This window comes from Lissotriton vulgaris, chromosome 5, assembly GCF_964263255.1.
Source record: "Lissotriton vulgaris chromosome 5, aLisVul1.2, whole genome shotgun sequence".
In the NCBI taxonomy this organism is placed as follows: Eukaryota; Metazoa; Chordata; class Amphibia; order Caudata; family Salamandridae; genus Lissotriton; species Lissotriton vulgaris.
Genome location: NC_141693.1, coordinates 1,344,873,554 through 1,344,900,454, shown reverse-complemented (window position 1 = coordinate 1,344,900,454; position 26,901 = coordinate 1,344,873,554). Strand labels below are relative to the sequence as shown.

Sequence of the window (26,901 nt, the reverse complement as noted above, 5' to 3'; positions counted from 1 at the left end):
CTGTCTTTCAACGTCCTCAACGAACAAGGCTTGAGGTATCGGAGAGGGACGGAGGGCCAATAGTTGCTCGATGGCACGTCGAACATTTGTACCCACTACCATTCCGCTCGAAAACTGAAGCTGTAAGTTGGTCAAAGCAGCTAACACATCTTCCGATGCATCTGCCGAAATTTGATCGCGCAAAACCTTGCACATTTCTTCAAAAACATACCTCTGTGTCGGTATATTGAATTGATTGAACGTATTCAATACCGAACGCGGAGGATTTCTATAGGGGTGCAGCATCCATGCCATCGCCATATTGTACAGCGCAGCACGTTCCCTATTACCGGGGAGCTGACTACGTCTTTGTGGACCGTCCGAATCAGCGGACTCAAGAATAGGTCCAAGAGAAGTAGCAAAATTTGCAGCCATTGAAGGGGTGCGACATCGAGTAGTTGGAGAAGTATAAGATAGAGTAGTAACAAGAGAAGGAGTAGAAACAGACGAAGCAACAGGAGTAAGTAAAACAGGAGCAGTAGCGGGAGCAGGAGTATGTGGAAGTACAAGCGGAGGAGCAGTAGGAACAGCAGTAGGCAAAGGAGCAGGAACAGTCGGGAGAACAGGTACAGGTTGAGGAACAGGTTGGGGAAGAAGAATAGGAGGAAGTACCGGAGGTACCACAGGAGCTGTGGTACCCTGTGCATACGGAGGTGGCGATTTCATAAGATAGGACATTAAGGGATCCTCAATTAATTCTTCCTTTTTATCCGACTCCGTAGGCAAAGCGGGATAGCATTTATCTATAGACATACGCTGTAGCCTATCAAATACGTCCTTTTCCTTATCCTCCTTATCACGCTGGAACAGCTCTGCTTTCTTTACAATGGTAGCAACACCATCTCTCTGATTACGTTTAGTCTGTCTGATCTCTTTCTGTCGGGCTTCTTTACGCCACAACCGAAAGGCATCAAACATGGCCGGCCTTGACTTTTTCTTAAACAATTTAGCCTCAAGATTATCTAAAATCGGGGTCTCAAAACTACCTTGAGGTGGCCAACTAAGGACACCATCTTTTCTTGTGTAACGAATCCAATATTCATTAAAAGCAATCGGGCCTAGCCCATGTTTACTATAGAGCTCATAAGTGGGAGTTCCAACCGGAGGTATCGGACAAGAGTCCTCCAGTCGGGAATCCGTACCACAACGTCTGAAACAACTAAACAGAGTACAGCGACCAGGCATCTTGCACACTAGCCGAGTTCCACAAACGTCAAGGGTTACGGGATTTACCAAGTCCCTGCAAAGAGCAAAAACCCTCGGTCTTTGGCGGCTGCAGTCGTCAAATATCACAACAAAGTACCAAGAACCACAAATGCAATGGAACCATGCAACAACTAAGCAACCACAACTAAGAACTCTGGGAGCGACCCACAAATACTTAACTCAAAGATCGATGGCGTCACCAGGAAGGCCCGTCAATCGTCTCGCTATACCAAGGTCTACGCCAGGCGCCAAAACAGGTCTACAGTCAGGGCAGCAGTCCGTCGCAGCCGTCAGGAGGCGGGAATCATCGCGGGAAAAGTCGTCGGGCCACTTATTTCGACAACAGGATCGATGAAGCTGGGTGCACCTTCCCTCGGAGATTTCACACGAAGTTCCTCACGATCGTCGGGCTTGGACCGGTACCACTGATGCAGCCCCACGTTGGGCGCCAACTGAAGGACTGGGTTATTTAAGACCCAGCGGTGCCAGGGGACAGCACCTGAAACCTTCGTGGGTAACCTGTTCCGGCGTACAAGTGACAGAGACACGGGACACTTCCTTCGGCGTCAAAGATTCGAAGTTTATTTACTGCAGGGAACACAGAAGTCACGAGAAATACACAACAAGTATGTTCGCAGGATCTGCTTCAATTTGCTACTGTGGATCGCTCCTTTTTATACAAATTTCTCCCATAGGTTTACATGGTACACAAAGGTTTACAACTTGGTTCCCATAATTATCCCCGAGAGGGGTCACTTTGATGTATTCAGGGTCCGGAACATAAGTGCGGAAACATTTGGCGGTTCCCAACTGTAAAAGCCCATCTTCCCACCATTAGTACATTCCAATCAGCAATAAACAGATCGAAGAGGGAACAAGGACAGGTGCAGAGGAAGATGGAAACAGTGGGGAGATCGAAAAGGGTGTAAAAGGGGAGGTATCGGGAAACACGAGCTACAGGCATCAAAGGGACGTGCCTAATGAGATGCACCGCTGAGACAATAGACCGGCACGGCAAGATGAACCTCGAGCGGGGCCATCTGCCTTACAGTATCATCCCCCTCATCATAAAGACACTTTCAAAGGAAATGTGTCTTCCGCAAATGTCTTGGGAATCCCAGGGTCGCGAAGCGGACAACGTCCGTTCGCTGGCTACTTGAGGGCAAGAAAGTAATTTGGATGCCGTATCAAAGATGGAATCCGTGGGTACAGAGGGATAAACCCACGAAACAGACGAACGGTTTAGGTTAGCACAGCGAAACTGCGTACACCCACTAAACTCGTCATTTGCGGTTCGTAGATACCAGACTCGACCATATTCGTGCGAGTCGAAAACACCACTTACAATCGTTACGGAACCTCAGGAGGAATAGAGGAAGTGAGTTCTAGATTCTGGTAGAATTACCAGAGAAGGATTTAGCCATAAATCTTTCCCTTTTGAAGGTAGGAGGTTCGAGCAGTAAGTTTTCCGCAGTGCATGAAGGTCTAGAGCCTCCTGAGATTTTGAGTTTAGTAGCTAGATAGTGTTGGTGGTGGTGTGCAAGTCTTTGTGGGTGATACAGGCAGTCTTGTAAATTGAACTTGCTTTGATAGGAAGCCAGCAAAGAGACAACAGTATGGGTGTGATGTGAGCATTTCTTTAGCCCCATATACGCAGCGAGCTGCTGAGAGGAGGATGGATTTTATAGGGCAAAGGTGGGATTTGGGGAGGCCAGCAAGGAAAGAGTTGCAGTAGTCCAATCTGGAAAGAACCAATGATTGTACCAAGATATTTAGGGCTTGTTCTGGAAAGAACCACTGAACCCACCAGAGAAGGCGCAGTTGGTAGTGTGAATTCTTGGCGATGGTATTAATATGGGACTGTAAGTTGAGCCTTTTATCTAGGATGACGCCTAGAGATTTGGCACTGTCAGCAATGATAGACTTGTTGTTGAGAATGTCCAGATTGTTCATCCAAGATTGGCTAGGCAGAGGAGATACGAGATCGAGAGGAGAAATAATTTTGTTTTGGAATGATTCAGTATTAGATGATGAGTAGACAGCCAGTGGTGGAGTGAGTTGAGATGGGTGTTGAGGATTGAAATGTCATGAGCGGAAGAAACATTTAGGTAGATTTGGGTGTCATCTGCATATAGGTGATAATGGATCCCAGATTTTTTTAGGAGATTACCCAGTGGTTCAATGTAGAAGTTGAACAGTGTGGGCGCGAAGATCAAGCCTTGAGGAACACCTTGTCCAACAACCATTGAAGTGGAGAGACAATTATCTATTTTGATCATCTGGGATCTGCCCTAGAGGAATTATTTAAATCATTTGAGCACTGTGTCTTCAAAATTCATTCTTAGCTTTAAAATGTTCAAAATAGTGTTGTGATTAACAGTGTCCAAGGCTGCGGAGGAGAAGGATCAGGAGGCAAGATTCACCAGTCAAGTACTTGCAGGGCATCATCGATCATTTGAAGTAGGGCTGTTTCGGTACTGCAACCTTGGGTAAAACCAGATTGGAATTCGTCAAGGAGGCAGTTGACCTTGATATGTTTCGAAAGTTGCTTTGCCACACAACTTTTTGTAATTTTAGCAAGAAAAGGAAGGTTGGTGATAGGGCAAATGCTGTTGAGATCTTTTGCATCAGCAGAAGGTTTCGTAAGAAGTGGGGTAACCTGTCCTGTTTTAAGACAAGCACGACAGGAGCCTTGGTTAAGGAAAGGTTTATCAGCCTGATCCAGTAGTAGAGTGTGTGGGTGTAAAAGTCAATGGCAATGTCACTGGGGATGGGGTCGATGGAATGGTTAGAGGGTTTAGTTTCTAGAATGCTTTCAAGGCGGGCCGTTTCAGTGATGATGTCAAAGTTCTGCCACAGGACTAGGGATTTGCGGTCCGCAGGGGGGAGGATGGGTAACCTGATCCAGAAGTGATTTTACTTTTTCATCAACGAATACAGCAAATTCTGGAGCTATCTTGGGGGAGTCGTCAAATATGGTGGGAGAGGGAGATATGTTGGTGCTTTTGATAAGGTTGAATAACCCTTTATTTTTGGCGGAATCTTAGAGGGTTCTGAAGTGCATTGCTTTTTCATGGAAGATGTGTTTGTGGTAACGGGATCTTGCGAGGCGGAGATTGGATAGATTGATGGTGGAAGGAGAATGTCTTGATAATTTCTCATGGATCCTCGAGTGTTTTCTTTCTTTGTAGAGGGATTTATTGAACCACAGAGCAGAAGGAGTTGGTCTTTTCTTTTTACTTTGCAGTGGAGGGACATTATCAATTACAGCTTGATAGACTGGTGAGACATTGGGTGGTCAGGTCGTTGACATTAGAGTAGGGGTCTAAGATTGGAAGAGAGCTCCAAGCGGTGTTGCATAAAATGTCCAGGTCGATTTATTTAAAAAAAAAAATGTTTTGATGTTGCGGAAAAGGGTAGTACTTCTTTTAGGTTGGCCAAGATTAACATAATGAGATAGGTGCAGAGAGACGAGGATGAGGAAGTGGTCATACCAGTCTAATGGTATAGGATCAACAGCAGTTGGCATATCTCCTTTGGAGATAACAAGGTCAAGAATGTAGCCCTTAGAGTGCGTCGGTTTTGAATTATGTTGAACAAGATCATTTTCTAAGAGGAAAGTTGCAAGCCTGTTGGCCGTTGAAATTTCCAGATTGCCCCAGTGAAGATTAAAGTCTCCAATAAAAATCTATTTGTCGCTTTGTGAGCACTGGTCGCTCGCGAAGTCAGTGAATTCCTCTGTGAAGGCAGGGGTGTCACCAGGTGGGTGATAGATGGTATGAACCAGACAGGGGAGTATTGCTTGTTTGAAACGCCAGAGAATGGCATATGAAAGAATAGAAAGAGCTTCTGGGAAAAGCTTTGAGATGAAGGGAGTTTCTGAAGATAACTGCTACACCTCCTACAACACTATCTTCTCTATCGTTCCTGAGAATGGAATAGTCAATGGGGAGCAGAAGATCGAAAGAAGTTTCAGTGAGCCAGGTCTCAGTGAGGAAAAGTGTATCCAAGCTGTAAAGATTAATGATGTCTGAAATTTCCATCTTGTGTTTGTTCGCGGATTGCCAGTTGTGTAGCGTCTGAGATGACTGATTTGGTGAAGAGGGAGTCAGGGTTTTTTGTTTTTTTATATTTCTTTTTATTAGTGGAAAATAAAAACAAAAAGTACAGTGGTGGACGCCGTACATGACGGAGTAAGCAATTCTTATACAGATAAATGGCGGGCAGTGAACGGAGAATCCGTACGGTGAAAGCACATCTCGAGTTAAAATGGCGTATGATCTTACAGTACACAGTAATTATCAATCCAACTTATCAACATTACCAGTCCACTACTCATTAAAACAGGATTTTAAACATACAAGGAAATTGAGTGGTTATCGAAGGCGATACGATAGAAACAATGAGCAGATCTTCGATCGTTATCCATTAGCAGCAATTAAAGACAAAACATTGTGGAAAGGCTAATGCAACAGTAGCACTACTAGGACCCGTCTGCCCACCAATCAGGATAGCCCCACGGGAAGGAATCCACTACCAGGATTTGAGTAGGAGTTTAAAACATAGAGACACAACTAAGACAATACAACGAACACCCCTCCCCCTCCCTGCACCCCTGCATATGGCTTCCGCCCACCCCCAACTAGCAGTGTGCCTGTCGCCCCATCTAACTAAGTACCAAACATTGAAAGGAGGAGGAGGAATTTGTCATACATGCTCCCGGTCTCCCCTCCCCCCGCCAAAAGCAACGACCCCTACGATCAAAAAACCTTTAAAAAGAATTACTAGCAGACTATATAGGGGAAGTTATGACAACTGCCCAGTCCCCCGCATCGGCAAAGGCAGCAGAATCCCGTGTCCATTAAAGCCTTAATATCGAACCCAGACAGTCAAGCTCATCCCTGGCCCTTACAATTTTTCATGCGAGCTCCCACCATTAGAACCACTGTGCTGACAGGAGAGTCAGTGTCGAAGGAGATTCAAACAATTGCAGCAGGAACGAGTCAAAAATATTAAGTCTTGAAATGCATCAATCACACTGAAATTTTCCCCCACCGACAGTAAGTCTCGATAATGCTTCCTTGATGAAAGTAGTGAAGCTGTACGGGGGGAGAAAGATGTAAGGTCAATCCAGAAAATAGTAAAGGAGTCCTCCAGACGTGAAAGATCAAGTGGTTCCATCTCAAGCGTCAATACTGTTGGGAGTAGGGAGCTTTCAGAAATCTCGAGCTCGCAAGTTGTTACTCGAGCGCTGATCAACGGCGTCAGATCTTTTGTCTGCACGGGGCCCTCTTCCTCAGTTAAGACCTGCTTTGCGGGAAAATCAACTCGTTTCACGGCTGGCAAAGGGTCAGCGTTGAGTCTCAAACATCTAGTCTCTACCACATCAATCATTTTGTGGATGATGGCGTCCACTTGATGGTGAAGTGCCCCGATGGCGGAGATTACAGTTCTCAGTGACAAAGAACTCTCCGTCGGATCCATCTCCTCACGCTCGATCTCAAACAAAGTCTTTTATCCCGGAGGGCCGGACAACTCCGGGGCAACAGAAAAGAGCGGGGTGGACTGCAACGGAGGGCGACCTATCGACTCAGCGATTTTTACTCCCCCACAGCAGGCGGGGACCCCAGACCGTTAGCCCCGGGTGGCGGTGCAAGGTCTCCGGGAAAGGGACCTCCGCTCACAGCCACAGACGGTTTTTGTCGCAGTTCCTTTATCATCAACCAGACCACTCGACCGCCATCTGAATCTGGCATGGATGACCTCCACTTCGAAAGACCGGACTCTGCCCAAGTCCCGCGGCCGATGTTATTCAACTGAAACCCGGCAGGGTCAGTACTCGAGGCCCCGGCTCATACACTGGGCTAGGCCGAAAAATGAAGCTTGATGTAACTCCATCATTCAAACCGGCAAAAGTCTCTGGAACGCACCATTAGGATCTGCAACTCCTCCGCCACACGGAGGTTGGGCTCAGAATCAGGATAAATAGCAGGATTATTCAGCTAGCGACAGAGGTCGACGGAGCCGGGAGCTTATGCGGCCATCTTGGTTGCTAGCGTAGCTCCTCCCCTACGGACTCAGGGCTTTTAGGGGTGATAGGGATAATGTTCCTTAGAATAGGTGACTGGATTGAAGATAGTCGATGTTTGGTGTGGGTGAGGGAGATGGTTGGTATAGTGCAATGATTAGTGTTTGCTAGAGAGGAGAAGGTTTCGGGGTTGGAGTTGGAAGAATTATAGCTAGCCAATAGGTTGGAAATGTCAGTTGGTTACAGATTGTGGGAGCCTTTTTTGGGGCGTGGGAGCAGGGCGCTCCTCAGGAGTTTGGGAATGTGAGTGCTCGCCAAAGGAATTAGGGAGTTGGGCAGAGTGGAAATGTTAGTACTTATGTGGGAGATGGTAGTTTCAAGCTGGGAGACCGAATAGATGAGAAGACCTAGTTTATTTTCTAGGGAGGGCAGAGCTAGAAACAGAATGTTAGGTTGTTTGATGGGTTCAGAGGGGGGTTCAACTTGAGAGGGAGAGCAAGCAACATCAAGCGATGTTGATTGGAAGTATTTGTCAGTGCAGCTGAGGGGACGAGAGAATTATCTGTGCATACATTGAATAAAATAGAAGCATTGACTTCTAGCAGAGGAAGAGAAAGGTGAGGTCTGGAGTGGAAGGACAAGGGGGAAGTGGGACATAGGAAGGTAGAAAGTCGGGGGGAGATAAAAGGGAGAGGTGGAGAAGGTGCTTAGGCTGGGTGTAGTGAGTGTATGGGGTCTGGAAACAAGCACGAAAAGGATGGTAGCCCGGGTTCGTGGGTATAGAAAGTGTACATTTCTGCCAGATTAGGGGAAAGGGGGGGAGAGTGTGATAAGGGGATAGTGGTTCAAGCAGCAGTTCTGGAGTGTTGGGGTGGATGGAGAGAAATGAAAAAGGCTTGCCCAGGATTCATAAAAAAGGGAGAGAGGGACAGGGAAGAGGGGAAGAGGGGAGGGTAAGAAGGGAGAGCATAAGGTGGAAAAGTCATTGTGAGAGCTGGGAAGTCAGGATATTGGAAAGATAGATTAGATAGGGGGGTGGTTAACCTGGCGAAGGGGAATATTTCTGTAGAATTCCAGGCTGGTTAAGGGGTGTGGATGAGGGAGCAGGCCATTGGCTGGGAAGGAGTGTTGAGGGTAGTATCCCAGATGGGGAAGGTGGGAAGCTGAGGAAGGGGAAGCAGGGGTGAAGGAGGGGAATGGGACTGCCAGGGGGGACAGATGTGCCCCAAGAAAGGACTGCTAGCAGGTGTCCTGGAAGGTAAGGGAAGGCAGGGGAGAATTGAGGGAGGGGTTAGATAAAGGCTTCGAAATGGTGTCCGGTGAATAAGGGGAGGCGAGAAAGAATTGAGGGGGCGTTAGGAGAGGAGTCTGGAGGGATAGGAATGCCAGGGATTGAGAGAAGGGATGGAAATAGACGGACGAAAAGGGAGCGATACATGTCTTTGGTTTGGATAGGGACTTTGGCGATGTTGTAAAGGGATAAAGTGAGTCATCCGTTGAAACAAACTGAAGGGGAGATTTTTAGTTGGTGCCTATGTGGGATTGAGGAGTAGGAAGTAACGTTGTGGGAGTTATTGAAAATGTTGGGCCTGGATGAGATGTTGCGGGTGAAGAACATGAGATTGGTTTGGAGCCTACCATGGTATTGGTCAACGAAAAGGTAATCGGGAAATTGTACAAGGGTGTTGTGTTTGAACCTTTTTGCTGATGCTTTGGACAAATTGGGAGGAAAAATGATTTTGAAACAGCTGTCTCTTCACTGCTCAAATGGTCTACCTTCCCAGTGCTCCGCTCGTGACTTGACTCTGCCATTAGTTCAATTTACGACTTTCAATCCAGTTCCCTCTCGTCTGATTTTTTTTTGATTACTGAGTAAGAAAGTGCAAGGTTTCCTGTTTTACCTGTGATAGCTATAGTTAACTTTTACTGTCAGCGGCAGGAAGCTCGCATTACTTCTGCAATGCAACCCAACAGAAACCGATGAGTTCTTTCACTGGAGACAAAACGCAGGGCAGCTAAAAAAGCGGAGAGCCCCTGCCTTATTCACATGGAACACACAGTGGAGAAAAGCTCTGAAGCGCTCCCAGTGTCCATGAGGCAGAAATGCTCCCAAAACATTCATGACGTCATAGAGAGCTCCGGTGGGAGAGACTGTTTTTTGATGATGCCAGGTTGTTTCCAGCTCCCCATCTGGTTGTGCCTATCCTGGTGTATATATTACTTAAAGCAGTCTTTCTGTACCTCTTCACGCATCTCATAATGGATTTCAGTGAGGCTCAGGCACAGGCGCTTTTGGGGAGGCATAGACAAACGGGCAGGCACAAACATACGGGACGCAGCAGTATACCATTTCTAAGCTTCCCTCTGACGTTGGGGAGGCACAAACAGATGGGGGTGCACAAATAGTTAGAAAACCAGACTTTTGTTGCTCCATTACAATGGCCAGGAGAACCTTTGGTTGGAAATCTCACATATGTGGTAATGTCAGAGCTTTAAATGGAAAAAAATAAGTGCAGGTACTCTCTAAAAGGAGCGGTGGACTGGGGGGTGGGGTTGAGGCGGGGCTAGGGGCGGTGCCAGGGGCGGAGCTAGGTTTTCAACCTTTCCATACTTTATATGCAAGAAATCCAAGTCTAAAGTATAAAAAATAGGAAGTATCTCTCCTATGGTTATGGCCCTAAAAATTATAAGGGTATGTTCAAAACTGTCTCTGAATTTTGCCATGAAAGCTTTGGATGCTGGAATTTTTAGAAACCCTTACTTATAATGGGAAACGGGCCCGGCTCCAGGAATTTTTATTTGGGTGGGCTAAGGGTGCATTTGCGGGCTCGGTTTGTCGCATATATGTCTGGACAGGCCTGCTTCAGGGCCCCCTTTATCACTTCTTAGTCTTACAAGGCCCAGTAAAACGCACTCTTTTCCAAATCTCTTTCTAAATATTATCAAAAAGTGTTTTTTCCATGTAATGTTCCTTTGATTGGAAGAGGAGGTTTCTGAGGTGGGAGTATCAGGCAAGTGACACTTCTCTGGCTTCCTGTGCGAGTCTTCAGGGAGAATCCCTCTTCATTACTACCTCCATCTGACCCCCGACTCCCTTACAGGCTTGATTATCCACTACTCCTCTCCAGTGCACCTTATCTCACAGCTAACCTTGGGCCCCAGCCCCATATCAGTCATCATCAGGCTCCACTTTCATTTTTCCCGGTAAAAACACTAGTAAAATCACCTTCAAACTTAAAACATTGAATATAGCAGTAAATATAATTGGCAAGCACTTTAAATTATGTTCCACAGTAGCCCTTATGACCCGACTGCTAATTAAATAAACAAAAACAGAAAGGCCATGACAGAGCCTGCTTTAGTGCTGATGCGAAAGTCTTTTTTGGCTCCACACCAATTACCTCTTTCTCCGTAAATACCTTTACTGCCACCTTTCAACAGTGCTCTCATCCCTCCATGGCCCCCCATTGACCTCCTTCTCTGATTCCCTCACTGCCACATGCCACAAGTGCTCCTCATCTCCCCATATCCCCTCCTCCTCTGATTCCCTCACTGCCAACCTCCACCAGTGCCCCTCATCTCTCTGTAACCCCTCCCCCTCATGACCTCCTCCTCAGACTCCCTCACTACCACCCTCCACCAATGCCCCTCATCTCTCCCTAGCTCCCCCTCTACTCCATGACCTCTTCCTCTGATTCCCTCACTGTCACCCTCCAACAGTGCCCATCATCGCTCCATAGCCCCTCCCACTACCTCCTCCTCGGATTACCTCAGCGCCCCTCATCTCTCCGTAGCCCCCCATTGACCTTCTTCTCAAACGCCCTCACTGCTACTCTCCAACAGTGCCCTTCATCTCTCCGTAGCCCCTCCCCCTCATGACCTCCTCCCCAGACTCCTTCACTACCACCCTCCTCCAGTGCCCCTCATCCCCGTAGCCCCTCCCCCTCATCACCTCCTACTCAGACTCCTTCACTACCACCCTCTTCCAGCACCACTCATCTCTCCATAGCCCCTGCCTCAAATGCATTTCATTTGTTGTATAGCGCTACTCATATCAGTGTAGGGTGTCCCAGTTCTTTACATCACGCACAAATTATACAGAGACAACCAATCATACAGGTATGTAAATCAGTCTGCAGGGAATGTCACGTAAGCCATTGAGGATTCACAAGGTGTAGGAATCACATGTTATCCATACTGCTGGGCAGTATATTTTAAGAGGGTTTGGTCTGGGGAGACACAAATTCCATGGGGGTCAGCTTTACTGATAAAAATGTATATCTGCCCAATAATACTAATTTTAGCAACATTAGAATAATGAAAGACTGAGGAACTTTTAACTATATCACAAAAAAAAAAAGCGAAGTTCTAACTCTTCCATTTATGTTTGTATGCAGCACTTTGGTGACGGTTCATTGGTCACTGTCCTATGGTAGGATTGTAACTTCTGAACTGCAAGTAACACAAGGATCTCTGTGAAAAAGGCAGTAACCCACTGAGCTTCCACATAAAATATAGTTCATCTGCATTTAAAAACTAATGACAGACACATGATTGCTCTCCAGCAGGATCATTATTCACTAGGGTTAATTGGGCATTTTGTATTGTCTTATTGTTGTCCTGCATCAGCCATGATAATGAATAAAACTGTTCAAATGAAGCACACACTTTGACTTTATGTATTAACTGTACAATTAATTAAAATCATTACAGTATAACACATAAAAGCAAACAGCTAAAAAAATAACCACTGAGAAAAATATGAAGGCATCTAATAAAGTTTAGTTACTGTGCCACGAAGTATGTGTCCTGCTGGGCCTGTGCAGATTTAAAAATGAAAAACAGATAGTAACACATTCTCTTACCTACTCCATAAAACAAACTTTGTGTCACAGACTGATCTGACAAGCAACTGCAGGGGTCAGGAAAGGTGAATAGAAATAAACAAGCTTCTTTTCTCCTGCACCACATAGAAAATGAAATATCTACACAGCAGAGCAGTAGGCAAAGGTGACCGTTGTCAAAGAAAGGATTTGTCGCCCTTCGCCATGTGGAGATGAAGGGGTGAAAAATAATCAAAGCCTCCTTAACATATCAATGAATGGTCTTTTAAAACCTTGCATGCGGCCGCGATTCTGCGCCTGTGCGGTAAAATTGCACTACGGCACACGAGCGCCGTAGTGCATGACTGCTGGGGGTCGTAATTAGCATGCAAGGGGTTAAAGACCTGTGAAGTACTCGGATGCGGCTGCGATCATCTCAAAAACTGTCTGTGTGTGTGGGTATTCACACGGGAAGCTGTCTCAGCCCGGAAGCACACACACACAGACACCCTTTGAGACTGATTGCGCGCCTGCCTTCAAGCCCTACTGTGAGGGCCACGACTCCTTTTTGGGTGGGCCAGACTCATGTTTGGGTGGGCCTGGCCCACCCGCTAGAACCAGGCCTGATGGGAAAGGAACATGCTTGTGGCATTTGAGTTAAAACATGGTTTCTCATACAAAACAAGCAGATTAAATGCACCAAACCAAAAAAAACAATTGTGTTGCCTTTAAAGTGTTTTTTGTTTCAGGGTGTTCGTAAAATTGGCGGCAATGGCAGGGATTCACATTCAAGTAAAAATGCCTAATTTAAATTGCTGATGAACTAACATTTACGGTCATTTAAACCAATGGCATTCTAAAAAGCTGTACTGCCCTTAAGAATGTGCCCCACGCCCTCGTCCATTAGATTTATACTTCTCTCTGAACTCCTACTGTGCAAGATCAAAGGGTAAACAAAACACCCTGCCGTCGCACGCTGCAGGAAGAGTGCAGAGAAGCAGGCTAAGAGCTGCTGTTCTGGCGCTCCTGGGCGAACTCAGCTCAGCATTGAGAAATCAGAGCTGGTCGTATGAAAATTGATGCCAAGGCACGACAAAATGAAGCGCAACACCTTAGTCAAGGCAAAACCCCCATGAGTACCGGTACTTTCCTTGTCCTAGGAGAAGTTAAGGTACTCAAAGGGTAAAATTTAAAAAGTGCGGGTATTCCGTACCGGTGAGTACCGGCCCATTTAAAGCACTGGGTACTGTGTGTGAATAGCAAGGAATTCTGTTGCCACCGTGTGGAGTGGCTGCAGCCAGCAAATATTATGGTTGAGTTGTCCATTGTTTCATACATTTTTGTACAGTGGTGTAGTATATGGTGATGTAAATATGACCTTTCAATTTCATAACGTATAGCATATTCATTTAAACGTAAATAATCCGCTAATGGCCACAAAAAGGTGGTTTCAGGCAGTGCGTGAAGCAACCTACATGTAAGGTATTATCCCCAGAAGCATTGTAACAACTTTGACCTCCTGCTGTTTCCGTAGTGTCTCTTAAAATATGATACTTCTCCGTTGTTTAGTGACCTCTGACCTGCCTTTGGTCAGGAGCTCGCTCCCCCACGACCACAGCACCGCCTAGCTGTGCCCGTGTCCTTGACCCCCGCCCACGCTGATGTTCGCATGTTCGAGGCCCTCCTCCACTCGCAGGCATCCGCCTGTGCCTCATCCCTGGTGTCTAGTGGGCTTCTGGTAAGCGTCACTAGACTTGTGCATTGTGCCTTATTGTAACTGTTTTATTGTGCCTTGACTTATTGTGCCGTTCTTCATTAGTTTCCTTTGTGCCTTTTCTGGTTTTCTGCCTGTTCTTGCCCAACACGGACGACACCCTCCCCACTGCCAACCACATGCACTTCTAGATCCACACCGACCCCAACACGTCCCTCAGAGGAACACTGGTCTACAGACCACCCAGACCACGACCACGGTTCAACGACACCATCGCCGACCTCATCAGCACCCACGCCCTCGCCTCCACGGACTACGTCCTCCTCGGGGACCTTAAATTCCACCTCGAGAACAACAACGACGCCAACTCCACTGCCCTGATCGACAATCTCAACAACCTCGGACTCAAACAGCTCGTGACGACCCCCACCCACGCCGCCGAACCCTTCTTCTCCGCAAACCCCCACGTCTCCTTCAACCGCACCACCGAACCCCACTGGACCGACCACAGATGCGTCCACTTCACCTTCAAGAAACCCACCACACACCACCGCGCCCAACAGTTGCCACACCGCTGCTGGGGCAAGGTCACCGAGGACTAACTGACAATCACCTTCCCTGAGTCCACCCGCGACCCCATCGACCCCCGACACCGCCGCAACCAACCTCAAACAGTTGATCAACGACTGCGCCAACGCCCTCGCCCCTCTCAAGATCTCCACAACTAACCACACCAACAAGAAAGCCGCCTGGTTCACCAAAGAGCTCGGGACATCCAAGCGCAACTGCCGGAAGCTGGAGAAGAAATGGCTCGACGACCGAACACCAGACAGCCACACAGCCCACAAGAACGCCACCTGCAGACATCACCAACTCATAAGGACCACCAAGAGGACCGCCTTCAAGGACCGCCTAGACAACAACGCACACAACACCAAAGAGCTCTTTAGCATCGTGAAAGAACACTCCAACCCCAACTCCCAACACCCAACGACATTCCACCATCACAGGACCTGTGCAACTTCCTGGCCACCTTCTTTCATCGCAAGATCACCGACATCCACGACAGCTTCAACTCCCGACACCCCCGCACCCACCACCGAGACTACCACCCCCGCGACCTCCACCTGCACCAGCGCCTGACCGCCTGTCCCACCGTCAGCGACAAAGACACCATCAAAACCATGAACTCCATCCACTTCGGATCCCCATCCGACCCCTGCCCTCACCACGTTTTCAACAAAGCCAGAACAACCATCGCACCCCACCTCCGGAAAGCAATCAACATCTCCTTCGAGACAGCAACCTTCCCGGAAAGCTGGAAGCACGCCAAGATCAACGCCCTACTGAAGAAACCCAAGGCGAATCCCGAGGACCTCAAGAAATTCCGGCCCATCTCCCTGCTCCCGTTCCCGGCAAAAGTGACAGAGAAGATTGTCAACAAACAGCTAACCCGCTACCTCGAAGACAACAACATCCTGGACCCTTTTCAATCCGGTTTTCGCAGCAACCACAGCACCGAGACTGCCCTCATCGCGCCACCGACGACATCTGTATCATGATGGACAAATGGAGAAACAGCCGCCCTAATCTCCTGGACCTATCAGCAGCCTTCGACACGGTCTGCCACCGCACCTTAGCAGCACACCTCCATGACGACGGAATTACAAGAGAAGGCCCTGGCCTGGACCACATCCTTCCTCTCCGGCAGAACCCAGAGCTTCCGCCTCCCACCCTTCTGCTCAAAAACCACCGAGATCATCTGCGGCATCCCTCAGGGATCCTCCCTCAGCCCGATGCTGTTCAATATCTACATGGCACCGCTCGCCCACGTCGTACGACAACATAGCCTCAACATCATCTTCTACGCCAACGACACCCAGCTGATCATCTCCCTCACCGAAGACCCCCACACCGCCAAAGCCAATCTCCATAGAGGAATGAAGGCCGTCGCCGACTGGATGAAGGACAGCAGACTGAAGCTGAAATCAGACAAGACGGAGGTCCTCATCCTCGGACCCACCCCATCAGCCTGGGTCGACTCCTGGTGGCCCACATCGCTAGGCACTGCCCCGGAACCCACCGATCACGCACGCAACCTGGGGGTCATCCTCGACTCCGCCCTCTCCATGACCAAGCAAGTCAACGCCGTTTCCGCGACCTGCTTCAACACCTTCGAATGCTCCGCAGGATATTCAAATGGATCCCCCCCCCCTCGACACGAGAAAAACCGTCACTTAGGCCCTCGTCACCAGCAGACTCGACTACGGGAACGCCCTCTACTCAGGAACAACAACCAGGCTCCTGAGACGACTACAAGGAATTCAGAAGCCTCGGCACGACTGATCCTCGACGTCCCCCGACGCAGCCACATCACACCCCATCTGAGAGGCCTACACTGGCTCCCCGTCAACAAGAGGATCACCTTCAAACTTCTCATCCACGCACACAAAGCGCTACACAACATCGGAACTACATTCCTCAACGACCGACTCAGCTTCCACACCCCCACCTGCAGCCTCCACTCTGCCAGCCTCACCCTCGCCTCAGTTCCTCGTATCCTAAATACGCTCTCCCTACCAGCCTACGACAGATCCACGACCTGCTGGCCTTCAGAAGACTCCTCAAGACCTGGCTCTTCGATCAGTAGAACCCTCCCCAGCGCCTTGAGACCCTCACAGGTATGTAGCGAGCTTTAGAAATGCAATGATTGATTGATGGTTTATTGAGACTGCATAATAAGGAAGAACAAGCTGCCTGATTGAACGAGGGTGTTGGCCACTCTACAGTTCTGTAATGCACACCGCTTTGATAAGACAAAAGCTTGTTTGTCATGAGTGGTTTTAAGTTCCCACAGCACTTTGATTACCTCTGCATATTATGGATGTTTAGATTGATTATTTTATCTATCTGACGTTTTTACACCTTTGCAGTCATAATGACTTTCTGCTTAAACTATTTTTTTTTAAACTCTAGTTTTATGTCCCTAGATAGACTAAGTCTTTTTTTCATCTCCTTGTGCTGTCATCAAACCCTTGCGGTAGTTCTGAATTCGTTTTTAACCTGTTCTTTGACATGGCTGTATGCTCAAAGTTTCTCCTGAATACGGACTCTACAGAGACTTTAAGCGCAGAAGCCTCACAGGTACTAAAGGTGCTTTATGTTGTTTCTTTGCTGCATAATGTCAAAAAAACAAAATTAAACCTAAAGACTGGTCTTACTTTACTCTCCTCTTCCTGTCTGTACATGAAAGGAGGAAGTTGACTGTTCCTTTTGCATAGCAGGATCCTCCAATGACTGGCTTAGTACCAGTTATTGTGCACCACAAAACATGTATTATTACATACAGGGTTTGTGACTATGTTAAGAAATCATACCACCATGTAAAGTTCAAGTGACTATTGTACGACCTTGTGCTGATTTATGCAGGCCGAGGAGATCCCCACAGGATCGTGTACTGTTGCACATGATTCCAGTGTCTGTATGGCATGATCTTGCATTGGTGTGACTGCTTACAAGCTAATTCTTGTACTTGAACATTTAGCCAAGTGACTGAATGACAGAACCTTGTGCTGATAGTATTTTTTGCGAAGAATCATTTTGTAAAGGCAGGCCTGCTGACTGTACATACTTTGATTAGTCTACAGTGAAGTCAACCCGTAAACACTTTACCAGCACTTAGATACACTGATAGTCTGAGGGTTGTGAGAGTGGTGGTATATAAGTGCTCTCAGTTGTCCTATTTTACCCCAAACATTAATATCTTTTATGGCTAATGTAATATAATCAATAATATGCTGCATAACTAAACACTTATAAGGTCCCAAAGGCGAGACCTATTGCATGTGGAAACTCCTTCACTGGCAAACTATAGTTAAGCATTGTAGGATCCGCACTGATAGTGATAAATGTAGAATGTTACATAACGAACTATTGGTCTAGGAAACGAAAAAATCGGACAGCAACAGACTAAAATGTTTTGGTCAGAGAAGTCCCTTTAAAAATGACTGAATCCTTTCAGCACACCGTGGTGGCAAATTTAATCATCTGGGATCTCCTCTTAGCGGCAAATCCAAGTGCAGCCAAGGGCTACACCCTTCTCAACATGGGAAGGGAGCTCACAGATGTCTTCATCAGTGGCCTAAGATGGTATCCACTGTGGTCCCAAAAATTATGACATAAGATTCTGATTTAGCAGGGGTGATGATAATTGCAGTGTATGTAGATGAATGTGTAAAGAGGTGAAATTTAAAATTGACTACCCGGATACTGAACCATTTTAAAAGCGCTATCCTGGTGACAAACATAAAAACAGTGCATATACAGTTTGAAAAAAAAAACTGTAAAAAGTCCACAAGGATGACAGGTCTACATGTTTCAGACTATGGACTCTCTAATCATCAGGACCTAAACAGATGAAATCGCTACTGCAATGTAGTGTTTTAAACGTGTGAAAACTAAATACAAAGTCTCAAAAGAAAGTGGTTGGTTCAATACAACCTACAATCACCTGTGTATCCTGAAACCAGTTGAATATCACAGGAGTATTGGACCCATTCCTAAAGAAACACAAAATGCATGTTTAACTATTAAAGACCAAACAAATGTCAATTGCCGTCAAAATCTATATAATCTTGACATTACTATTATGATGATGTCAATATATTTTATTATATATATCAAGTACCACTAGGTGTACATGTCACATCAGGTATTTTACAAGATGTTGTTGCACTTACCCGTCTCTATGCAGGAGTACTCCTCACCTCACCTGGCATCCGCTCAGGGAATGAGGCACCGCTCTGTATTACAGGTGAAAACATAAAAAGCCACAATCAGAGTAAAAAATCAGTGGCAACCTATCATATTTACAAGACATTTTCACGCACAATTCTGACCAATGGCAAAATCCAGGAGCCTCTGATTACCAAATGGAAAAAGGTGTATCTATGTGTCTAAACAGGCAACCCTAAGTAGTATACTCCTGTGTCTAAAACCGCAAGAAAAGGGCTTCCTAGCCTGTTTGGGTGTTTCCATAGACAAATGTTGATACTGTATAAAATATCACTATGTGTCTCAGTGTCTCAAATGTTCTTAAAGACGGCTATTAAATTTCCAATCTACCACTTTGGTATCTTTTCAAAAAATCTTTTAAAAAAATCATGAGCCATCAAGAAGTTAGTTATCACTAAGGGGACTGCTTTAAAGGAGTAAACTTCTAACTGGCAAACAATCTGAATTAAGATCGTTATTCGTGAATAGAGGGGAGGGTTCAAAGAGAAGTGCAGCTCGAGTAGATTTTGCCCCACACATGCAATCCCTCTTCTAAAAAGAACTGATCTTTAAAGTTTCAAAAGCTAGCCAACAAGATCATGCAAAATAGCCGGCCTGATCGCTCCTTACCTGTCCGTCGGTACCCCTGGCTAGACTGAGCCAGAAGGGGAGGTAACCAGACGGGCAGGCAAGTTAGTTTAAATACCGCATGTTCCCGTCACCTTAATTGACCACAGTGTGTGTCTCGTCCAGATAAACAGCATTTTCGGTGCTGGTTACTGACTTCAGCAAGCCACCAGCACAGAGCTCCCATAAGGTGTAGTTGTTCACCGGGAAACTACTCCACACACACAAAAGCGCGCCGCTGCCTCCTCCCGTCGCGTCATGACTATTACTGCGCATGCTCATATGTGATGTTGTCATACTGAGCTAAGGATACTTGGGAAATGTGGTTCTGCCTTTAGCCATGATACAGATTCAAACATGCTTAATAAAAATTAAAAATGAACCCACGCTTATAGTTATAATAGCAACATGCCCCTATAAATGGCAAACTGTTGGAAGCAATGCAAGTGGATGTATGCCAATCACGCGACGCTTGCACCTGTCGTCGCGACATGACTATAGCTACGCATACTCTCAGGTGATGTTGTCATACTCAGCTAAAGATACCTGGGAAGTGTAGTTTAAACCTTAGCCCTGATTCAAATTCAATCGTGCTTTATGAAGATGGAAACACGCTCATTATTACAAAGGCAACACACCTATATAAATAGCAAACTGTATAGGTAGCTGTATGCAAATCAGCATCTAGGATCATGATGCAGTTCTGTCAAATAAGGCAGGAATACATCGTTACAGTTTTGCTGGTGACCTATCTTCACATTACGCCATCTTTTCTCCTCTAAGATGAAAACAAAGACATTTGGATGGAGAAAGGGAGACAGGAGCACAAACTCAGCACTGAATCAGCATTAAATCAGAGGAACCTGGCTTCCTCACACGATCCAGCAGATTTTAACCAAAATATCTACAGTGTTACCCAAGGTACATCATCGTTCAGCCCCTGACTATCACACTAGAGTTTGAAAATCCATCTTTGTTCTTTAATAAGCAAAAACCTAGAGACGTCACTGACATGCAATGGAATAAAAGGTTGCTCTAAAATAATCCAGCTCAGATCCTCTGCCTTATGTTTATTGTGAGAACATGATTTTTCAGTCTCCTGGCCTGCTTGTTGCACCTAAAGGTGCTTTTGTGCTCATTGATGTGTAATTTCACCTTGCGCGTTGTCATCCCTATATATAATGAAGGGAACATGGACATGTGATCATATAGATCATTTTTTCGGTATTACAATTTGTGTGTCTTCTAAGTGCCCATGGTCTTGCAGTTCCAATGTCTACAGTCTTGGTCTGTTGGGTTTGAGGACACGCAGTGCATGATCCGCATGGGAAATGTCCTTGCACCGGAGGAAGATCCCAGAGTGTATTACCGGGTTCTAGAGGTTTGTTCTTAGGCTGAGTGTGGACCAGGCTATCCCGGAGACTCACACCTCTCTTGAATGAAAAAAGAGGAGCAGGTATTGTGTCATTGGCTACTTTTAGAATCCGCGAGTGTTTCCGCACACATCTTTGTACCTGATTAGACATTACGCTGAATGTGTTAACAAAAGTCAACCTACCCTGAGGTGGTTTCTCTGTCGGAGGTTCTAAAAGAGAATCCTGATTATTATTAGAAGCTCTTTTCCACGCCTGCCTAACTAGTTGCTTAGGATATTGCCAGTTCCTCAGTTGTGTGGACAGTGCCTTTGCATGCTGTTCAAAAACATCTTTGTCCGAACAGCTCCTACGTATACGCAGGAACTGTCCTACTGGCAGATTTTCGCGGAGTGCCTTCAGATGGTGACTTTCAAATATCAACACAGAGTTTTTTGCCATGGGCTTTCTATTCAGTTCGCAGCCCAATCTGCCCTGTGACGGACAGATAAGGATGTCAAGATAGGGCAGACTGACCCTATTGTATTCCACTGTAAATTTGAGGAATCTGTATCTGAAAGAAACAGGTTAGTATTAGATTCCTTACCTTAGAATATCCCCATACTAACTACTGTTTCTTACAGATATATCGTTACCTAAGGTAAGTAACTTGTTCTTTTAGTATTGAGCCAGGCATGGAACTCTAGAATCATGGCAGCTGTATCTCGCCATACGACAAAAATGTCGTCGATGTATCTTTTCCACAGCAAAACCCGGTCCCTGAATGGATTGCTGTGGTCAAGTACACACTCTTGCTCGAACAGATGGACATAAAGATTGGCTAGGCCGGGCGCAAAAATACTGCCCATCGATGTTCCAGAGATTTGTAGATGGATTGTCTCTTCGAACCTGAAAAAGTTCTCTGTCATTGCCAATCTGGCACACTCCATAATGAAATGTACCGGTGTGATTGTATCTAAATCTTTAGCATCCAGCAGGCCTCTTATTGCTTCAAGAGTCTCTTCTTGTGGAATACATGTATACAAGGAATCAACATCGAAACTGACCAAAAAGTCAGTTTCAGTGTTGAATCCAATGTCCGATAATATTCTCAGGGTGTCCTTTGTGTCCTGGAGGTAGGTAAAGGGGTAAGGATGCCTTCAAGGGAATTCGTTTGAATGGTGTTTGTTAATTTTAAATTAATTTGGAAGGATTACTTAATGATCCCTATATGTAGTTAATACATCACATAAAAATAACATGGTTATTTTTAATGATCTCAGTAACGTCTTGACACATAAACAACATATAAACAACAAAGGTTGTTTATATGTTGTTTATGTGTCAAGACTTTACTGAGATCATTTAAAATAACCAAGTCATTTTTATGTGATGTATTAACTACATATAGGGATCATTAAGTAATCCTTCCAAATTAATTTAAAATTAACAAACACCATTCAAACGAATTCCCTTGAAGGCATCCTTACCCCTTTATGTAATTACCCAAGCCCTCAAGGGTATTTTGGGTCGCTCACTGTTTCTTAATCATCTGGAGGTAGGTAGACATTTCTCTAAACAGAGGTTGTAAAAAGTGGTCGACGAAGGTTGATAGGGGTTCCAAAAAGGACCAGATTCCCTAGATAATAGGACGAACCAGAGGGGGCCTTTGAGTCTTATGAATTGTAGGTAAAACGTAGAAGTACGGCATCACAGGGTGGCTTGTGACCAAGAAACTGGTTTCTTGTGTTGTTATCCAGCCCTCTGTCTTTGCTTCTTCTACGAGATCTCCAATTTCAGTAGTTAATCTCGGTGTGGGATCCAAAGTCAAAGGACGGTAGGCCTTTCTGTCTTGAAGTTGTCTGAGACATTCCTTTCGATACACCTCTGTGTCCAGGACCACGATGGCTCCGCTGGTTTGATTGTTATCAGAGTATCATTAGATAATGTGCAAAGAGCTTGTTTCTCTACTGCGAGTAGATTTTGATAAGTGTTACTTCTAGTATCACAAAGAGTCATAATGTCATGGGTCACTGCTTTTTCAAAGACCAAAACTTGTTCAGGTACCAGATGTGCTGGCGGATTGAAAGTAGAAGGTTTTTTAAGACCTGTGTTGGTAGAACTAGATTCCGTAGACAATTGTCCTGTCTCTCCTTCTCTAGATTTAAAAAAGAAATGTAGGCGTATTTTCCAAACTTTTTTGCCAATTCACATCTCAATTGGAAGGGGTCACCCAAATTGGTAGGGACAAAACCCAAACCTCTGTTCAGAGAACCATGTGTACAACAGCAGTGAGGGTGCAGCTGATTTGCATACAGCTACCTGTACACCATACAGTTTGCTATTTATATAGGTATGTTGCCATTATAATAATGAATGTGTTTCCATCTTCATAAAGCACGTTTGAATTTTAATCAGGGCTAAGGGCTAAACTACACTTCCCAGGTATCTTAGCTGAGTATGACAACATCACTCGAGAGTTGCGTAGCTAGAGCCAAGTCGCGACAACCGGTGGAAGCGTTGTGTGATTTGCATACATCCACTTGCATTGTTTCCAACAGTTTGCCATTTATAGGAGCATGTTGCTTTTATAACTATAAGCGTGGGTTAATTTTTCATTTTTATTCATTTCCTTTAAGCACGTTTGAATCATGGCAGAACCACATTTCCCAAGTATCCTTAGCTCAGTATGACAACATCACATATGAGCATGCGCAGTAATAGTCATGACGCGACGGGAGGCGGCAGTGTAGCGCTTTTGTGTGTGTAGAGTAGTTTCTTGGTGAATAACTACAACTTATGGGAGCGCTGTGCTGGTGGCTTGCTGACGTCAGTAACCAGCGCCGAAAATACTTTTTATCTGGACGAGACACACCCTGTGGTCAATGAAGGTGGCGGGAACATGCAGTATTTAAACTAACTTGCCTGCCCATCTGGTTACCTCCCCTTCTGGCTCAGTCTAGCCAGGTGTACCAACGGACAGGTAAGGAGTGATCAGGCCGGCTATTTTGCATTATCTTGTTAACTAGCTTTTGAAACTTTAAAGAGCAGTTCTTTTTAGAAGAGGGATTGCATGTTTGGAGCAAAATCTCTTTGAGCCCCCCTCCCTCTATTTACGAATAACGATCTTAAAATAGATTGTTTGCCAGTCAGATGTTTACTCCTTTAAAGTGGTCCTCTTAGTGATAACTAACTTTTTGATGGCTCATGATTTTTAAAAAAGATTTTTTATAGAGATACCACCGTGGTAGATTGGACATTTAAAACCCGTCTTTAAGCACATTTGGGACACTGAGACACATAGTGATATTTTATACAGTATCAACATTTGTCTATGGAAACACCCATACAGGCTAGGTTGCCCTATTCTTGTGGTTTTAGACACAGGAGTATACTACTTAGGGTTGCCTGTTTAGACACATAGATACACATTTTTCCATTTGGTAATCAGAGGCTCCTGGATTTTGCCATTGGTCAGAATTGTGCGTGACAATGTCTTGTAAATATGATAGGTAGCCACTGTTCAGAGATTTTTGACTCTTGATTGTAGCTTTTTATGTTTTCACCTGTAATGCAGAGCGGTGCCTCATTCCCTGAGCGGATGCCAGGTGAGGTGAGGAGTACTCCCGCATAGAGACAGGTAAGTGCGACAACATTTTGTAAAATACCTCCTGTGACATGTACACCTAGTGGTACTTGATATATATAATAAAATATATTGACATCATCATAACAGTAATGTCAAGATGATATAGATTTTGACGGCAATTGATATTTGTTTGGTCTTTAATAGTTACATGTGCATTTTGTGTTTCTTTAGGAATGGTGTCCAATACTCCTGTGATATTGAACTGGTTTCAGGATACACAGTTGATTGTAGGTTGTATTGAACCAACCACTTTCTTTTGAGATTTTGTATTTAGTTTTCACACATTTAAAGTACTACATTGCAGTAGCGATTTCATCTGGTTAGGTCCTGATGATTAGAGAATCCATAGGCTGAAACATGTAGACCTGTCACCTTGTGGACTTTTTACAGGTATTTTTTTCAAACTGTATAAGCACTGTTTTTATATTTGACACCAGGATAGCGCTTATTAAAATTGTTCAGTATTCGGGTAGTCAATATTAAGTTTCACCTCTTTACACATTCATCTACATGCACTGCAATTATCATCGCCCCTCTCAAATCAGAATCTTATCTCATCATTTTTGGGACCACAGTGGATACCATCTTAGGCCACTGATGAAGACATCTGTGACCTCCCTTCCTATGTTGAGAAGGGTGTAGCCCTTGGCTGCACTCAGATTTACAGTTAAGAGGAGATCCCAGATGATGAAATTTGCCACCACTGTGGGCTGATGGGATTCAGTCCTTTTTAATGGGACTTCTCTGACCAAAACATTTTAGTCTGTTGCTGTCCGATTTCTTTTCGTTTCCTACACCAATAGTTTCTTGTTTGTTATGTAAGGTTCAGTAAGGGATAGAATACTGTTTGGTCTTCAAATATTTTCCCTATGACCCGCTGTTTAAATAATTTGTGATACGAAGTGTAGAATATTCCCATCAGTATACAGGGGCCACGGAACACTTCTTTTTTTACCAATATTGGTCAGGTAAAAAACTTAAACTGGAGGCCAGAACGTCCAAAATAGAGGTCACCTCCAAAGCAGAAAATAGGTCAGATTTTACTGAACAATTCTTCCTGGAAATGCCAAATTAAGAATAACAAAAGCAAACATTGCAGAAGAATATTTTGTGGTGGTATTGTCATTTTGATTACTTAAAAGGTTTGTTTTACATACAACATTTCTACCATTCTAATATTTGAATTTTTCTGACACAGCACACAATTGTGCTTATTATTATGACCAAAATAATTAATTTTTCATTTTCCAGATTCATTTTCACAGAAAGTGAAGCATTTGCCTGTAATAGAGGAAGAGGTTAGTAGCTGAGATATGTTTTTAATAAGGTGCTGTATATTTCAAATGTAGAGCTGGTCTCGTCTAAGAAATGCTGTTTTTAAATCTTTTTTTTATTAGTGTCTTTTACTGTTTCTTGTTCTCATACAGTGTAGGATTTTTGTATATTAATTTTAGAAGCATAGATTGGATCTTACATAGATTTAAAAGCCTTCAATAGTTTTATATTGGTGAACTTGGAAGTTCCTTGTACTTTTTCTCAAAGCTGTATTAAACTTATTTTAACACAATAGCCTTTCCACCACATTCTTCTGCTTTCACCTCCAAATCAATTAGGATGACATGCCTAAGTAAAAAGAGCAGTAACAGTGGCATTGAACTAAAAGATTGTGAGAATTGGTGTAGAGAGATGTTTGAAAAACTTAGACAAAAATGAATAATAAGTGTTATATCTTATCTATCAATGTTAATGGTATGCTGAATAAGTCCAAATACGGCGCTCTAATAAGGTGGTTGGCTTTCTGTTCACCACAGGTTTTATTTTTTCAAGAACCCATCTGAAATCAAATTGTCCAAATCTATATCTTCCCAGGTGTTTCTCCCATGCTTTCTTTGCCTCGGCAGGGTTAGCTAAAAGAGTAGTTGCCATATATTGCTGTCGTAGTCTTCCGTGGGAGTTTGGACAAATTAAGAGAGACCCAATGGGGCGATGGATTTGGGTAGAGGCCAAGCTAAATGGGATGTGTTTACATTTTGTTAACTATTATGGCCCGATAAGTGACGATATCACGCCACTAATGAGGATTACTGAGCTACTTAGAGGGATCCTGGGAAAATTAGTATTGGGTGGGGACTTTAATTTTATCCAAGATTTTAAAAAGGATAACTCTAATAAAAACAAAAAAGATTTGAAACCACAAACTAGGAAAGTCTTGGAAGCCCTAATGCAGGAACATCAGTTAGTGGACCAATGGCGAAATGGTAATCCGTTAGCGGCAGAATTTACGTGCCATTCTAACCAATTTCATACGGCCTCAAGGATTGATTTCTTTCTTAATTCACGATCATTGTTGGTGTCAGACACTTCTATAAGGATAAACAGCTTCTCAGATCATTCTTTAATATCACTTTAGTGTGTGATTGAAGGGGGAGGAGAGGCCTATTCCAGGTGGCAGATGGATCGTCTACTCCTCCAAGACAATAACTGGGTGACCCTAACAAAAGATTGGATATTAGAGTTTTTTAACCTAAATGAAGGCACTGCAGAAATCTTCTCAGTCTGGGGCGGGTTTAAAGCAGCTATCCGAGGTCAGATGATCGCACACACAGCCGCTCAGAGGAAAGGAAGGTGGGACAAGGTCAACAACCTCCACCAAATTGTGGCTAATGCTATGAATAATAGTAATTTGGGAA

The 26,901-nt window shown here is 44.8% G+C and overlaps 1 protein-coding gene and 1 long non-coding RNA gene across 2 annotated transcripts in view; one reads left to right on the top strand and one right to left on the bottom strand.

Moving 5' to 3' along the window:
• LOC147712574 (uncharacterized) overlaps positions 1-19,422 on the bottom strand; it is a 112,027-nt gene extending 92,605 nt beyond the window's left edge. The window contains exons 1-3 of the long non-coding RNA XR_015296007.1: positions 19,306-19,422; positions 18,550-18,612; positions 18,321-18,369 (exon numbers count right to left, since the gene is read on the bottom strand). This is a non-coding gene — a long non-coding RNA (uncharacterized LOC147712574). The remainder of the gene's footprint in view (positions 1-18,320; positions 18,370-18,549; positions 18,613-19,305) is intronic.
• SYCP1 (synaptonemal complex protein 1) overlaps positions 1-26,901 on the top strand; it is a 5,090,281-nt gene that overhangs the window by 217,672 nt on the left and 4,845,708 nt on the right. Inside the window, exon 3 of the mRNA XM_086919665.1 lies at positions 25,463-25,509. Coding sequence (XP_086775791.1) covers positions 25,463-25,509 — 47 coding nt within the window. The remainder of the gene's footprint in view (positions 1-25,462; positions 25,510-26,901) is intronic.